Here is a 13380-nt window from a genome sequence, read left to right as displayed (position 1 = left end):
GCAGAGGGGTATTTTTTAATTTCAATTTTTAAAAATCGGGGCAGGATAATCCCTATGCTTAAAAAATAATGAAATCACAGTAAGTAACTTTGGCACACTGTGTCATGTAAACATAGCTTATAACATAGGACACCTGTTATTATGTTTTCTTCTTTCTCTTCTCTGTTCTGCTCTCATGATATCACAGGAGGTTGCTAGCTCAGAAAGAAATCAAGCAAGACTACCTCCTCTTTGGGCAGCAGCCACAACACAGAGTTTGGTAGATACATCCTTACAGTACAGTGGGTTTGACAAGTAAGAACTCCAGGTAGAGTGAGAGTTAAGGATTCACTAAAAAACCTGGTTCTCCCCTCTCCAAAAAACCAAAACAAAATCAGCCAATTTAAGCATTTCCCTACACTTATGGGGGCCCCTTTACAGTAGCAATAACTCATCAGTGACTGGGATTTTGGTTAACAGAATCTAGAAGTAAGTGCATCTGGGCAGGAGCTTCCTGTCCGTAAGTATTTGTTCAATACAATTGCACACGTACGTCATCTTGAAGTTTATCCTTAGCCTCCTCCCAAGGATCTATTTGGAGTACATTATTCTTTTTTTCTCCAAAGATGGAAACGTGCTACAGCATCCTGCATCCTGCTGCAGAATGAATTCAGAATCCACAGCCCCTTTCCTTTAAAATACAACTGGCTGGGTTGAGAATGGAAGGGAAACAATTACAGACCAAAAATGACCTAGAAAATTTCTCTGCTGTATTATCATACTAATAAAGGCTCATAAATTTGGTGTTTTATGGAGGGTGGGAGGAGAAGAGAGAGGAGGAAGGAGATGAAAGTTTCCATTGCTTGAAACAGGATGATTGGATAGGGATAAGATAAAAGGCCAAAGAGTTGATTTATCACTGTCTTCCTAAACCCCAAATTCATCTGTTCCCATTCCTCAACTCCCCAACCTTTTTTAAAAGGGTCACATGTGTGGACCTGATGAACGTACAGCAGTCAGCAGCTCCTCCAGCTGGTCAATTCAAGCTAAGTCTGGGACCTTGTGACCTGTTGACTACAAAGCATTAGCTAACGGTCATCATTTTCCATATCATCACAAAGACAAAGCTCCAAGAGGAGGATTTATTACACAAACCTGAAGGATATATATTTTTTCTCTTAAAATAACTGCTCAGTTGGTATACACACACACACACACACACACACACACACACACACACTCTCACTCACTCACACACACGTGCCTTACTACCGGTTATAATCACTCCGTGGCTTAAATAGAAATTGTCTTCCTAAACCAAAAGGCTCTCAACTTGGGCACAAATTCATTACAGTAAGTTTTCTAGCATTGATTTTTCATTCATTTTCTTTCTTTACCCAAAGCTCACTGATGCAGTCATTTAAAGAGGGGGAAGAAAAGACATGATGTATTCCAATATAAGGACTTCAAAAACGTTGCCGGGGAGAAGGCCGGCTGAAATTCAGAGCCCACTTTAACCACGATGGTGCCATTCACATATCAGGACACCAATTAGACCAAATCCGAAAAGTGGATTTATTTTCGGCCGCAACAACTAATCACAAACATTCAGCTGGCAGTTCAATTAATTCTGAAGGCCCAAGTCTTATGGGCTCAAGTAATTAGACCAATGCTGGTATTGTGACGGCTACATAATGTAACATAATTTGTCTGCACCTGTCAAAGGCCTATGGCAAGTTGTGCCATTACTCATATTGGGAGCTGTGGGGTTGTTTTGAGTTTTTATTTTTTAAAGAAAAGAAATTTAATTTAAAAGACCAAAAGCAATATTCTTCAATACAAATAACTGATATAGGTTTACAGATACTGACAGCACACAGAGTGAATTCCAAGTCACAGCAGCAAACCCAAAGGAAATGCCAGACACAAATGCTGCTGGGATGAGCAGGGATAGGTCCTGGCCTTGAATGATGCTTCTTCCCTTTGCTCTTCTGTTGCCTCCTGTGTCCTTGGCTGGCTGAGAAGCACCCGCTCACGAGGAGACCCTCAGAAACAGGTAAGGCGCTCTCCCTCTGTCAGAACAGAGCTCCAATCCATGATTGGGTTCAAGCCCCTCTTCTTTTCATATGTGTGAACAGTTTTCTGGAGAATTGACAAGGATGATGATGATGATGATGATGATGATGACGACCCATATAAACCATTGGGAACTGACCATTTTTTTTAATATATATTTATATTTAGTGTCCCATCATAGAAAAGTTCATATTCAAATATAGCAAGTACATTATATGGGAGGAGGGGATTCAGTACTGGAAGAGGGCTGGGGAGAGAGGTGAAGGGGAAAGGGGGAAAAAAACCCATAAACCTTCAAAATGACAGTTCAGTTTTCAGAAGCTGTAAATAATGCTTTCTATGGGGGAAAAAATGGAGCTTTAAAAATGATCTTCTCAGTGAGAAAGTTAGCTACACCCCTTTCTCCCTCCCTAATTCCCCAACCTGTATGTGTTTAGATCCATTTTTCCTACAATATGTCAGTTGTTGCTAGGGATGTTAATCGACTGTTTGTGCGAGTGCTAAGCAGGAGTGGGGAAAGAAATGGGAAAGAGCTCCTAGAGAAGAGGGAGCATGGCTGCGACTGGGTTTGGTGAGATAAGGAAAGCAGCATTTCCCCTCTTCCCCTGGTCCACACAGTTCCCCTGTGTCTTGCTGTTGGAGTTTTCCTATTTTCAGACCATGATGGAATACTGAGGTATATAGTTCTGTGGAAAGTTTAAGAAATATAATCGGTAATGCGATCATCAAAACTCTGCCCAAAGTGTAAGAAACATGACGGCGCTCACTGGGTGTCGGGTTGGTTTTCCTTGGCCCTTCTACTGCTGCAGATTAAGTGTGAACTTCCACTGTTGGGATAAAGATGGGCTGCACACCTCCACGCTCAGGCCTCCGTTTTTGGCGTTACGGCTGTCCAGGCACAAGTTGCTTCCAACGTGCCTCAATTTAGAATTACTCTCAATTTGCTCCCATTTCTGCAACAAGGGGAAAGAAAAATGGTTAGCACGTAAGGATAAAAGGAGACAGCTCTTCTTGTTGCATTAGACAATGCCTCTGAGAGATTAAAAACATCCAAACCTTTTGACCAAGAAATTCTACTGCTAGATAATTCCCCAGAAAGTTAAAGCCAGAAGAGTCCCATATTTACAACCTCCTAAGGAAGTGAGTTAGCTAATATTTATTAAGCATTTTTGGAGTGCTGGACACTGTGTTAAACATTGATTTTAAAAAAAAAGGCAAAAAACCTTTCCCCTAAGAGGTATTTTTGTGATAACAAAGAATTGGAAAATTCTTCCTTCAATTTGGACAATAGAAAGGGATACTATTGTACCCTAAGAAATGACATATATATGAAAATTTCAGAAACATGGAGAAAGCTTATGAACTGAAAAAGAGTAAAGTAAGCAAAACCAAGGGAAAAAACCACATATAATAATTACAACAATGTAAACAGAAAGGGTGATAAAAATGAAGCTGGCAATTATAATGGCAATATAATAAGCAATCATATAACATGTAATATTATATAATTATCTTATGTAACACACACATAATGGTGTCTACTATAACTATATAACAATAATATAATAGGCAATTATAATGACCAAGCTTGGCCTCCATGGAGAGACCAGAGGATTCACCTCTCTCCCTTCTTGAGAGCCAGTGGGAGAATACTGTGAATCCTTTCAGAAATGGTGGATCTAACTGAACTGTTCCTAACCTCCTCCTTTTAAATCTGTGCTACAAGAGGACTTTCAGAAAGAAGGATATATCTGGTGGTCCAAGTACAAAAAAGAAAAATTTGTCATAATTTTAAAAGGAAGAAAAGAAACTGTCAGGTGCCTAAATGCTTCATAAACTGCTCTCATTCAGCCTTACTCAGGAGCTTATATTCTCCTCCTACAATCTGAGGACAAACTGATAGGATAGTTAACCTCTGCTACCTCTACCATCTGCCCTTTCCTTCACTTTTAATATCCCTTCTCCCTACAGGGACCTATTATTCTAATGCTGCCTCTCACCCCTTCTTCCATTGGTCATTTGAGTCAGAAAGGAAAGCAATTGATTAAGAGCTTAATATTTCAGTGTGAATAAATTGATGGGTTAGCTCAGTAAGGGATATTTGCATTTTAAATCAGAAAGCTTGGGGAAGAGAACGACTGACACAAAGGAATGAATGGTTAACAGTAAAAATTCCAACATCATTGAGGCAGCTATTGAGGGATGGAGGGCATTTCTGGCTGCTCCTCAAATCATACCACCAAAGGAGCTATGCATTTTGCCTTATAAGTAAAACAGAATGGCTTAGAGGGGACTTATGTCTTTTCATGTAGCCAGTAATCTATGTCATTCTAGAGAAGCATGGCATTGACTCATGGCAGACACTGGACAAGTATTTGTTCACGAACTGAATAGAAATGGGTAGAGAAGATAATTCTGCTAAGCAGCTTTCCTTCTCAAGAACAATACAGCATGCTACTTCTCTATTGAAGTCTATAGTACACATTCATTACCTGGACACCTCCTTATTCTAAAAACTAGCCTCCAGGGGGACTTAACACCCCACAGCTGTTTAGTAGGTTATAGAAAATAAATATCACCAATTATTTTCTCCAATTAGTGTCTGTCTTATTCAAAGAAAAAAAAATTTAAAACACACAGCAAAAAAGCCTTTCATCATTAAGGTTGTAGTCTGTGATTCTAATTAATTTTTTACACCATATGTGCTAACGTTCCTATACATACAATTTTTTCCCCTCCCTCCAAATCCTTTTAGTATTGTGGAATTAACATTTCTCACTCTTGTCTCCTTTCCTCCTTTCACTCTGCAAATGCAATACACAACACATGTGCAATCAGCGACGTGCTCTGAAACCAAATATTCCAACTGGCATGAAAGCACAGCATTCAAGATAAAATTTGCTAAGGAGTTTCAGTCTCAAAGGGCAAGTGAACGAGGCAGGAAGAAGATGCAGAACAGGGGCAAAGAAACAAAAGAGGGGAAAAATCCCCACCATTGCAGGCCAGGCCTTTAAAAAGAGACTGATGACCAATGGATTTTGTACTAGGGACCTTGTGGTTTTAAGTCTGTTTGTATATTTTAGCTGAGATTTTTCACAAGCACCACTAACATACTGCAGTTAAAAAAATTATCATCCTGATTCATATTATGCTAACAATAGAATGCAAATGGAGAGAGCAGGGAAGAGAAAAAAGGATAAGAGCACAAATGTAACTTTTTTTGGGTAGTTTATCCTATTTTGTAATCAATCACTTTTACTATGCTGTCTTTCCGACTTTTTTCCTTTTTCATTTTTCCTTTCTCCAATTGTCATCTCGAGTTGGAATCTGGTCTCACCCTCCTTGGGGAATTAGCCTGTCATATACTAATGCATCAGCTAAATGAAGGACCCTTAAAAAAAAAAGTCCCACCACAGATCTCGCTTTTGAAAGAGGTTTGACAGCTCAAACCGATATGTTACAACACAAATCTCTGCCGGGCTGACCTATTTACAGGACAGTCAAGGCTGTCGACTTTGAATGTTGCAAAGGTCTATATGCTTTTTCTCCAACCAACAGACTGGTTTTCAGTATTAACCACAAGAGCAATTCTTTCTGATACAGACCATATACCACAGAGAGCTGACTTTTCTATAAACCTCCTTCTTTTTCATAAACTCTGTTTAAAGTTTTAGTGATGAAAGCTGCTCCAAGTATGGGCAAGTTAGGGTAGAATCCACATATTAATCACTTGAATAAAACATGATTTTATAAAAATCTGGTCCAACAAGGCCAAATTTCCACGTATGCTTTGCATGACTTCACATGTTTAATAGGTATCACATTGCTTACCTTCTCAATGGATGGGAGAGGGAGTGGAGGCAGGGAGAAAATTTAGAGCTCAAAATGAAATTAATGAATGCAAAAAAAGAGATTGCAGAAAATGTGTATGTGTGAGTGAATGAGACAAAAGAAGGATATGACTCCTCTAGATCAGTACAGAAATAAGATGTTTTCTCTTTATTATTTCCAAGGAAGAAATTTTAAAGTTTTGCCTTCAGATTGTGAGGCAACTAAGTGGTGCAGGGAGAGGGCACAAAGCCAGGACTCAAGAAGATCTGAGCTCAAATCTGTCCTTAGATAATTATTAGCTGTGTGATCCTGGGAAAGTCATTTAACCTGTCTTGCCTCCATTCCCCATGTGTAAAATGGAGACACACTTGAAAAGGAAACGGCAAACCATTCCAATATCTGCCAAGAAAACCCCAGTTCAACAAAAACAAGTTCATGGTATCATACAGAATTAGATATGACTGAACAAATGGACAAAGCAAAGATGCATGGTTGTCCAGGTACCAGAGTCCCTGGGTATCCCAATATCCCAAATAATGTAATAGCCCAAAAGACTCATCAACCATCAAATCAAGCATTTGATTGTATTTAAGCATTTAAAGTAACCAGAATATGCTAGCTGCTGGAGATACAAAGGTAAAAATGAAGTAATCCCCATCCTCAAGATGGAGGATTATTGTTTAAAGAAAGAACATATGTGGATTATACAAAATATATACCCGGTAATTTGTAGGGAAAGGCACAAGCAACTAGAGGGAATCAGGAAAAGTCTCCTGTGGGAGGTAGTACGTGAGTTGAGCTTTGAAAGGATTTGGGGAGGCAGAGGTAAGAAGGAGGGACTAGATTACCCATAGAAACGTATAGTGAGAAATGGAGTATTATGCATGAAGATGACCAAGACCACTTGGAGGGGAGTTCAGAATGTGTGAAAGGGAACAATGTGCAAGAAGCTTAAAAGGGTAGATCGGAGCCAGGTTGGGAATGGCTTATATATGCCAAGCAGAGGAGCTTGCACTTGATACTAAAGACAAGAGGGACTATTGGAGTTAATTTTTGAACAGGGAATGATGTGGTTAAACATGTGCTTCGGAATATTACTTTGGCAGCAGTGTGGAGAGTGGATTGGAGAGGGCTTAAGGAAGGGAGGTCAATTAAGATGTTAATCTTGAAAGATGTAAGAACTCTGATCAGTGCAATGATCATTTATTATTCCAGAGGTCTAATGATGAAGTGTGTTACTTACCTCCTATCAGAGATGCAATAGACTAAATATGCAGGAAGAGACACACATTTTTGGACATGACCAATATGGGAATTACTTTGTTTGACTATTTGTTTTTGTTTTTTTTCCTTTAAAGTGTGTGTATTGGGAATGGGACGTGGCTTTTTTTTTCTTTACAACATTTTTTAAAGCATATATATAGGGGTGGAGTCAAAAAGAGAAAAATAAATGCTTTTTAATTGGAAAATAATTTTAAAAATATTCTAGGCTAGAGGTAATGAGGGCATGAACTTGAGTAATACCTGTGTGAGTACAGAGATGGGAAAGAATGCAAGAGACATTGCAAATGTAGATTTAAGACAACAACTGACTGTATATGTGGGAATATGGAATAGGGTGGTGACAGAAATTGAGGATGACTTTAGGGTTGAGGAACTGAATTACTGAAGAATAGTGGTGTAAAGGGATTGTGTAAAAGCCAGAAGAATTTTTCTGAAAGTTATCAGGGCTGGGGAGAAAGAGGAGAAAGTGTACTGTTAGACATATACTGTCAGAATCTGAAGGGTCAGCACTTCTGAAAATCAAGCCAATACTAAGATGTGTACTCATTATGCTTTTGGGAATCTTGAGAGACTACAGAATTTAGGAACCTATTTGTATCATCGGTAGAATGCCCACTGAAAAGGGAGATCCATTTTTATCTTACTTGTAAACATCTCCCTCTCTGCCCCCTCCCCCCCAAGAAAAACAAAACCAAGATTCCAAACCCACTTTAAGCAGACTTTCCCTATGGGTCACAATTCTTTGAAAATAATAACTACTATGTAATATCTCAGTTTTTGCTCCATGACACTGGGAAAATCACTGTTTCATCATAAAAATCAATATTTATTGACCTCTGCAGTGAACATGGCAATGTATCATAGCCACTTGCCACCCAGGTAGCTCTTGGGTCTAATCATAAGGTGGGAATAGGGGCAGGAACTGGTTACAAAGTTTAACTGGGTAGAGAGATGGAAGGAGGCTCTTTTGAAAAATTCTATTTGAGAGCCAGAAGTTAAATATGTGCTATTGCACGTTAGGATATAAAACTCATCTCGCAACTTCACATTCCCATCCACCTCATACTAAAGACTAATAAAAGAATGAATCAATGCCTTAGTTGAAAGTAAGGCACATTAGAAGATGCTTTTGGTGCCTGGAATTGTTCCAAAGTATTAAATGGTAACTCTGTGGTCTGTGAACTTGTTTAAAAAATTTTTGATTACTGTATTTCAAGCAGTGGATGGAATGGTCGGCCTGGAGTCAAGTAGTCTCATCTTCCTGAGTTCAAATCCAACTCCAGACACTTTTTAGTGTGAGACTACAGGAAAGTCACTTAACTCTATTTGTCTGTTTCCTCATTTGTTAAATGAGCTGAGGAAAGAAATGGCAAACGCTCTAGTATTTTTGCCAAAAGAATACCATATGGGGTCACAAAGAATTGAACATGATTGAAAAATGACTGAATGGCAACAATATAAGTGACATTTTTTGTATTTTATTATTAAAAAAACATTACTTTGAGAAAGGATTCCAGGCTTCATTAGACTGCCAAAGGGATCTATGACACCAAACAGGTTAAGAACTCTTGCTCTCAGTTATATTCAGGGACTCAAACAAAGAAGAAAAAAGGGGGAGAATATATAAAATATAGATCATGTTGTAGAGATGTTAATGTTTTGTTTTATTTTCCTTTTTTCTCTTTTTAAAAATAACATTAAAAATAAAAAAAGAAATGTTAGTTCTTTTGTATGTAATAAGATTTGTATGTAATACATTTGTATTGTACTGTATAAAAATAATATTTGTATGTAATGGTCTTATTACATACAAAATGCTAGACTAGATTGCATAAGTTAGTAGATGTTGCATTAGTTAGATAGTATAAGTTGAATTTGAAATCAGAGGGTGCAGTCTGAATTTAAATTATGGCTATGTCTCTTTCTACCTGTGTGACTATCATCAAGTTCTTCTCTTTAGAGCTCAGTTTTCTCATCCGTAAAAAGAGTGGGTTGTCCTAGCATGATGGCTGAAGTCTGTTCCAGTCTTAAAGACTTTTTGATCTTCTGAGAAATATGAGACATATGTCATCAAACCCTACTGATGTGGACCATAATGATCCAGATATGATAAATCTTTTAAATAGTAAAAAAAATAAAACTTAATAAAAAATAAAAGACATACAGGAAAGTAAAATTAACTCCAAAGTGAAAACGTTAAAAAAAAAGAGGAAATTCTTTTCAGGGAACTTCCAACCATAGTGAAATCACAGGGGAAACAGTCTAAAATCTACAATATTATGTCAAGACACAAGAAATAAAATATCACTTCAGCTTCTGGGTAGAAAAATTAATCCATAAACTTTGAAATAAGTGAAAAAAACTCTAACAATGTAACATAGGTAGCAAGAATCTATATGAGTAATTCTAGTTTTTCACAACTCGAGTTCATTTTACTACATTTTACTCACACTGATTGTAGTTTGAAATATGTACCTTGCTAGAAAATTTAAAAAAAATCATTTTTTAAAAAAGACCATCTATCTAGAATTCAATCTTTTCATTTCTCAGCTCAACATCTCATCAAGTCAGTCTAACTAAATGAGTTTACGGTTATTCTTGCATGGTTTGGCCAACTGGTGAAACATGAAAGTTTCTTTGTTCCCTTGTTCTAAAATTTTAGCAAGGGTTTAACGGTTTGTCTATCCTGCACCTACATTATGGATAGGTTTTTCCAGGCAGCATAAGTCTCTGTGTCAAGCATTAATTCTGTATTATGGTTATTAGAAGGAAATTAGTCATTCAACAAATACTGAATGCATACTGGAGAAGAAGAGATTCAGGGGGTATAGGAAGTCTGTCTTCAAGTATTAGAAGGGCTGATATGGGTAAGAGTGATTACTCTTAACCCCAAAGGTATAAGTAGAAACAATGGGTAGATGTGGTAGAGATAAATTTAAGTCTGGCATCAGGAAAACCTTCCTAGGAATTGGAGCTATCCTCAAGTGAAAGAGAAAGCCTTGGGGAGGTTGTGGACACCCCCTCAGTGGAAGTCACCAAGCAAAGGCTGACCACCTGCTGGATATATCGTAGAAGGGATTTGCTGGTGCGATGTGGGCTGCTCTAGAGAGATGACAAACCAATCTCTTGGTGCCCCTGGTAACTCACTAAGACTGGATGGCTGGACTACATAGTTCCTGACATCTATTTTGAATTCTGTGATTATGATATCTCATATATATACCCTCTCTCTCTTGAGAGAGAGAGAGAGAGAGAGAGAGAGAGAGAGAGAGAGAGAGAGAGAGAGAGATTTGTTTGTTTTGCTGAGGCAATTGGGATTAAGTGACTTGACCAGGGTCACACAGCCAGGAAGTGATTATGATACTATATTTAAGGATCATGTGAAAAGTGGAAGAGGGAAACACAATGAGGAAAAATATGTGGTCCCTCTCCTTAAAGATGATCAAAACAAAACATAAAACAACTAAGCAAACCCTGTACAGGTACAACTACCCCCCTGAAACATGGCAGGATTGTGCAGAAGACAGAAGAGGAATGTAAGGGGTGGGGGACGTTCTGCCCACCCTTGAAGTGCCTCAGAATCAGGAGACCAGCCAGCATGGCTCTGAATGCCCAGAGGTGCGAGCTGCTCTTGGCTGTACCCACCTGTCTGCTGTCATTTTCTCTGCAGCCTTGTAGCTTTATGAGGGAGCCTGGTGCTCGGTCCACCACAGTAAGGCACAAATCCATATGTTTCACTGACTTGTCCTTTGTTAAGGCCCATTCCTGAAATACAAATACAAAAACAACTAAGTGCTTGGCCACAGTTCTGGTGCATATACAAAGACTAATGGGGACCCCAAGGCAATGCTCTGCTTTTTTAATGCGTGACTCTCCTTAGACATCTCATTTACCACCTGGCTGCATTCATTTTGAACTTCTTTGGCAAGCATCAGGCCTGGAGTCAAGAAGACTTGAGTTCAAATCTGGCCTCAGACACTAACTAGCTATGTGACTCTGGGCAAGTCACTTAGCCTGCTTGCCTCAGTTTCCTCATCTGTAAAATGAGCTGAAGAAGGAAATGGCAAATCACTCCAATATCTTTGCCAGAAAACCTCCAAAAGGAGTCATGAAAAAAGTTAACTGAACAACAAAGAAGCCCTCAGTAAACTCATCATTGGGAAATGTCATAATCTCACCAGATTCAATCAGTCTTGTTCTGCGCCCCTCTCATGAGAGGGAAGAGCCATAAACTCCTCTATTTAAGGAGAGGGAAGAGAAGTGACATTTCATACATCTCCTCATTTCCCAATTGGCTGCATTAATTTTGGATTTCTTTGCTTTTTCCACCATTCTCCTATGTTGGGTACCCCTCCTTTTCAACATTCTTTTATGTATTGTCTTCTCTCATTATACTGTAAGCTCCTAGAGCAGGGATCCTCAAATTAGGGCCCATGGGCCAGATGCAGCAGCTGAGGATGATTATCCCCCTCACCCAGGCCTATGACGTTTCTTTATTTAAAGGCCCACAAAACAAAGTTTTTGTTTTTACTGTAGTCCGGCCCTCCAACAGTCTGAGGGACAGTGAACTGGCCCCCTATTTAAAAAGTTTGAGGACCCCTGTCCTAATGGGTAGGGGATTTTCTCTCTCTCTCTCTTTTTTTTTTTAATCTACATCCTCAATGCATAGCATACAGGAAGTGCTTCATAAATGTTTCTTGACTATTGACCAGAGGCAAAGAACACTAGATTTGTAGTCAGAATTTGCCTTCAAAATGCAAACCTGCAACTTATTAACCATGTAACCTTGGTCAATTATTCCTTCTCTCTGAGCCTCAGTTTCCTTCCTCAAAAAAGAAGAGGGTAGTCTATCTTTAAAATATGATGATCCAAAGAAAAAATCCAAAATGTGATGATCCTAGGAAATATCAACCTCTAGGTCTCAGATTTCCTTTGTACGAGAAAAATGGGAGAGATGTTTACTTCAACCTCATTTTTTGGAGGGGGAAGTATTATTGTAATTTAACACAAAGCTGGGTGACATAGCAAATAGAGTGCTGGATATAGAGTCAGGAAGACCTGAATTCAAATATAGTCTCACATATCAGCTGTGGGAGCTTTCTAAGCTTTTCTAACCTTTCTAAGCCTCAGTTACCTCAGTTGTAAAATGCAGATCACTACTTAATATTTGGATTTTGTTTTTTGAGGACTGAAAAAAAATAATACATGTAAAGCTCTTAGCAGACCTTCAAGTACTACAGAAATGATTTCATCCTTAGAGAGCTTCCTAGTGTCAAGCTCCCTCCATCATGGTATACCAGTAATCCATTTGTAACTTACAGTCTTAGTGAAATGTCTGAGTAACTGAGAAGTTCAGTAATTTGCTCATATAGCCAGTATGCATCAAGGGACAGGAATGGATCTGGGGAACTCTGAAACCAAGATTGGTCCCCTAATTACTATGTCATATTGCTTGCTTCTCATCTCAACCTCAATCATAACAATTCATTGATGCTCAGCATTCAAAAGTATTAACTCTCAGTGCTAAAGCCAAGGTAGAGATCTATGGAAATTTTTATGACTAAGTTTGAATGCCAAACTATAACCTTTTAGTGGCAGACAACATGATGATACACTTGTGGACAATGGTTTTTGTGCAGTATTTTCTCTCCAGTAGAGTTACTTCCTAAATACAGAAACTCAACCACAGACTTATTTTCTTGATAAAAAAAATGAGAGGAAAAAGAAGTTGAAGTTTTTTTTTTTTTTTTTTTTTTTTTAGGAAAAGAAAAAGGAGGTTCAATAGAGAGAATCTATGTGTTGGGGAAAAAAATTATATTTTGAAACCATACATTAGAAGGGGTCACAGGAAATGTGCCATTTCCTGAGACTCAATAAAAAAAGCTCAATACTGTATGTTATTTCTGAAACTTCTTGTTATCTCTTGCTTAATTATTTTAAAAGCATACTTCAGATGAATCCCAGCAAAACTAATTTAGCTATGCAAACAACAGAGCAAGTTACCACTTTGGTCTTTCTACTGCATTTAAATTTTCTGAATTTGTAACAAAATTCATAAATATTTAAGGAATCATTTTTATTTTATTTTTTTGGATTGCCACTCTTAAAACTTGGCCATAAATTTTCTCATTTCCTGTGTGTCTGTTGAGCCTCAGCTAGAAGCCTGACAACAAAACTGTCTCTTCCATAGCACCATCCTCTTTCCTGTTG

The 13380-nt window shown here is 38.3% G+C and overlaps 1 protein-coding gene across 1 annotated transcript in view; it reads right to left on the bottom strand.

The window, feature by feature from the left end:
- Window positions 1–1530: 1530 nt before the first annotated feature.
- Window positions 1531–13380, bottom strand: part of GALNT2 (polypeptide N-acetylgalactosaminyltransferase 2) — a 254489-nt gene continuing 242639 nt past the window's right edge. The window contains exons 15-16 of the mRNA XM_051993624.1: window positions 10816–10935; window positions 1531–3008 (exon numbers count right to left, since the gene is read on the bottom strand). Coding sequence (XP_051849584.1) covers window positions 2853–3008; window positions 10816–10935 — 276 coding nt within the window. The 3' untranslated portion in view covers window positions 1531–2852. The remainder of the gene's footprint in view (window positions 3009–10815; window positions 10936–13380) is intronic.

This window comes from Antechinus flavipes, chromosome 4 (assembly GCF_016432865.1).
Source record: "Antechinus flavipes isolate AdamAnt ecotype Samford, QLD, Australia chromosome 4, AdamAnt_v2, whole genome shotgun sequence".
Classification (NCBI taxonomy): Eukaryota; Metazoa; Chordata; class Mammalia; order Dasyuromorphia; family Dasyuridae; genus Antechinus; species Antechinus flavipes.
The sequence above is the reverse complement of the archived record's forward strand: the minus strand, read 5'-3'. Positions and strand labels throughout refer to the sequence as shown.